At 34.0% G+C, this 3085-nt stretch overlaps 1 protein-coding gene across 1 annotated transcript in view; it reads right to left on the reverse strand.

The window, feature by feature from the left end:
• Positions 1–1533: 1533 nt before the first annotated feature.
• The window catches only part of LOC111384782 (endoglucanase 2-like), a 10655-nt gene continuing 9103 nt past the window's right edge, over positions 1534–3085 (reverse strand). The window contains exons 2-3 of the mRNA XM_023009105.1: positions 2851–3014; positions 1534–2173 (exon numbers count right to left, since the gene is read on the reverse strand). Coding sequence (XP_022864873.1) covers positions 1847–2173; positions 2851–3014 — 491 coding nt within the window. The 3' untranslated portion in view covers positions 1534–1846. The remainder of the gene's footprint in view (positions 2174–2850; positions 3015–3085) is intronic.

A 3085-nucleotide genomic window follows, 5' to 3' on the forward strand; every position in this document is an offset into this window, starting at 1 on the left:
AACAAATTAACAATTTCTAAATCCAAATTTTTGGCCCAATAATTTGTTTCATTTCTAATTTTTTTAATTTTTGGCTCAATTACTCATTTTATTGTTTTATTTCTTAGCCCAACAAGATCTAATTCACTAAATTACCCTAAACACCTACACTAAAGTATATAACGTTGTCTAGACTCTCGTACTCACTCTCGCAGCCTCGCTAACATTCCAAAACCTATACAATCGTCGATCGACACTATGACATCCGATCGAAGCTGTGATCTCCGTCGATCGAAACTTTGACCGTAACGATCATTTGAACAATGTAGTCTACTAGTCTCTGACATTCCAAAATCATTGAATGTATCATTAGTTGTATTTATATAATATTGTTATAAATGTAAAAAAATTTAATTATAGAACGGAACGGAACGGAACTGAATCGAACCCGAACAGTTCCATAAATATATTTGGACCCGATGGTTCCATTTACTAGATACTCGAAAATTTTGGTTCGATTTGGTTCTCTTTAGAACCGAACCGAACCGAACCGACCGCACCCTCCCCTACCTAAGCCAAAAAAATGTTTATTTTGTGGGTCATGAACTTAAAGGCAATAGTGTTGCTCCCTAGCAATCCCTACTTTGACATGATGTTTTTATGATTCATATCCATGATCCTAACTTTGATACCATTTGTTAGGATCAAATTTCGGCCATCGCATTTGAAAATCAATTGATGCCCAATAAGGCAAACTAAATATTTTATAGGATTCAACAATCATAATTTGAGTAATCTAATCCACGACAATTCAAAGCAGCATTATTGCTCCCCAGCATTATATCTCTTAACTTTCCCAAGTTTCTACTCTAACGAGATGCATGAAACTCAAAAATAGTTAAAAGGAGAAATCAGAGTTAAAGCTATACAAGTTTCCTTCACGAAATAGAATAAGTAACGAGAATGATCTTTTGGTTGTTATCTTCATCAAAATAAATTAGAACCCCATCTATAAGAAAACTCGATCATCGACTAAGAAATGTTAAATAATGTACCTCAATTTAAAGAAATATGTTGAACCATGCAATATAACCCATATATAGATGGTAGGGGTTAAGTGACTTGCTCAACTGAAAAAATATGGCGAACAACGTCACCTCAAACTAAGGAATTATCGTGAATAGGCCCCTTATGAGATGACCGAGTTGGTAAAGTAGGTGAGCACGTAGTCTTTTGGTCATGAGTTTGATTTCTCCTACCAATATTTTTTCAGTCGAGCCTATCGCACTGAGTTTGTTTAGTGCGATTTACCTGGTTGGAGTGGTTTGCAAGGTATTGTGTCAGTCCGACAGTTTACCTAGTGTGCATAGTGGCTTCGGGTTTCCCGTCATAAAAAAGAAAAAGAAAAAGGAATTATCTTGAATAAGACGACTATTAGTCAGTGGAGATAAGGGGTGAGTGGACTTTTTATAACCATTATATATGACATATTTTATTAATAATGAAGATAAAGCGTAATACACATTGAGAAGAGGGCTCGGCCTCACTTGTAGCTAAAGGTGAAAAAAAAAAATCTTCATTCAAAGACGGGGTACAACATATAAGTTAAAGAAACTACACTTCATTCGACCTAGCCATATGCCATCACTTAGGATAGGCATTGGACAAGGCAACTAGGGTCATTCCTAGATCGAATGTATGTGCTTGAACTATAGAGCCACATAAACTAAACGAGAATTAAATTAAACATCCAAATATCCACCAAACTTTTTTTGGTGATACAAGACCCATTTTTGGGACATATCATTATATCTACATTTGCAGTGCTTCCATAAACTTCTATCAAGCATATATGAAGTACAGATCATCATTTGCTCCCTGCAAAGTATGCCAAAGGTCCAACAATGGCAGCATTAATATAAGTAGCAGGCTCTGAATGACTATAATCTGTTCTATCATCTGGGAAAAAATCATTCTGGTTTGGACCTCCAACAATGGCACCGGTTAGAATATTAGGATTAGGGTTTGCTGTGTAGAAGAATGGCTGGAAACCACCCTCACAACCAAAATTTTGTGGATGGATTGTCTGTGAGGGCAAAGAGGATCCTCTATGGTGAACCCTTCTCGGAAAATTTGTCCCGTAACCAACCATGTACGACATTTTTAAAGGGTTTTCTCCTAAAATGTAGTCAACCTGCAGGAATTAAAGGATATATAAATGGAATTATTAGATAATATTAAATCATCATATTGGTTTTTCTTTATTTGTTTGGTTTTATAAATTAAAGGAAATTACGTTAGTGATCCCCAATCTAATGCCATAATAGCAAGTTATTCCATGTAAAATCAGTTTTCAACAATGGAAACATTAAAATCTTTGTCAGATCGTTATGTTACCTTTACATGTTCAACTTTGTGAAATTACTTTTTATTTCTCAACTTCGACTAGCATCTAGAAATTCATAATGAGACGTGTTATATGAGGGGTCACTGGAACGATTTAATAGCGACCTTGAATAATTTGCTCTTTTTCAAAGTTTGAAGATTACCTCGCTACTTGATTAATCAGTTTACAATCAACACCTACTGATTTTATAATTTTTTTATAGATCCGATGTAATTCTCAACAATAGAATTTTACACCATCGGATCCATAAACCAATCGACTGATAAATGTTATTTTTTAAACTTAAGTCCCTGGTTCGCCCACATTTTCTAAAATTCATTTTTTTTTTCAATTTCATTTTCAATCACACATTTTATGGAATCCAAATTTTTATCGACTTTTCAACCATATATTTTATCAAAATTTACCAAAATCTACTAAAAATTTGATTTTAGGTAAACTAAACATGGGTTAAATGAACTTACTTGTCTTTTGGCTAGGCTGCGTATAGTCTTTGAAGTAACCAATAGGTTTCCACAGTTGAAAGAATACTTTGCAGTCGCCATGTATTTTGAGTAAGTAGTAAGCAAATAGGTTATGCTTGTCACATACTGCAGATTACTTGCACTTAATTTATACATCAAACCTCCTGCACAATATAAATATTCATGTACAAATTAATATATATTTTTCATCAATTCACATATAAGATTCATTAGA

Source organism: Olea europaea, unplaced genomic scaffold (assembly GCF_002742605.1).
Source record: "Olea europaea var. sylvestris unplaced genomic scaffold, O_europaea_v1 scaffold3005, whole genome shotgun sequence".
Classification (NCBI taxonomy): Eukaryota; Viridiplantae; Streptophyta; class Magnoliopsida; order Lamiales; family Oleaceae; genus Olea; species Olea europaea.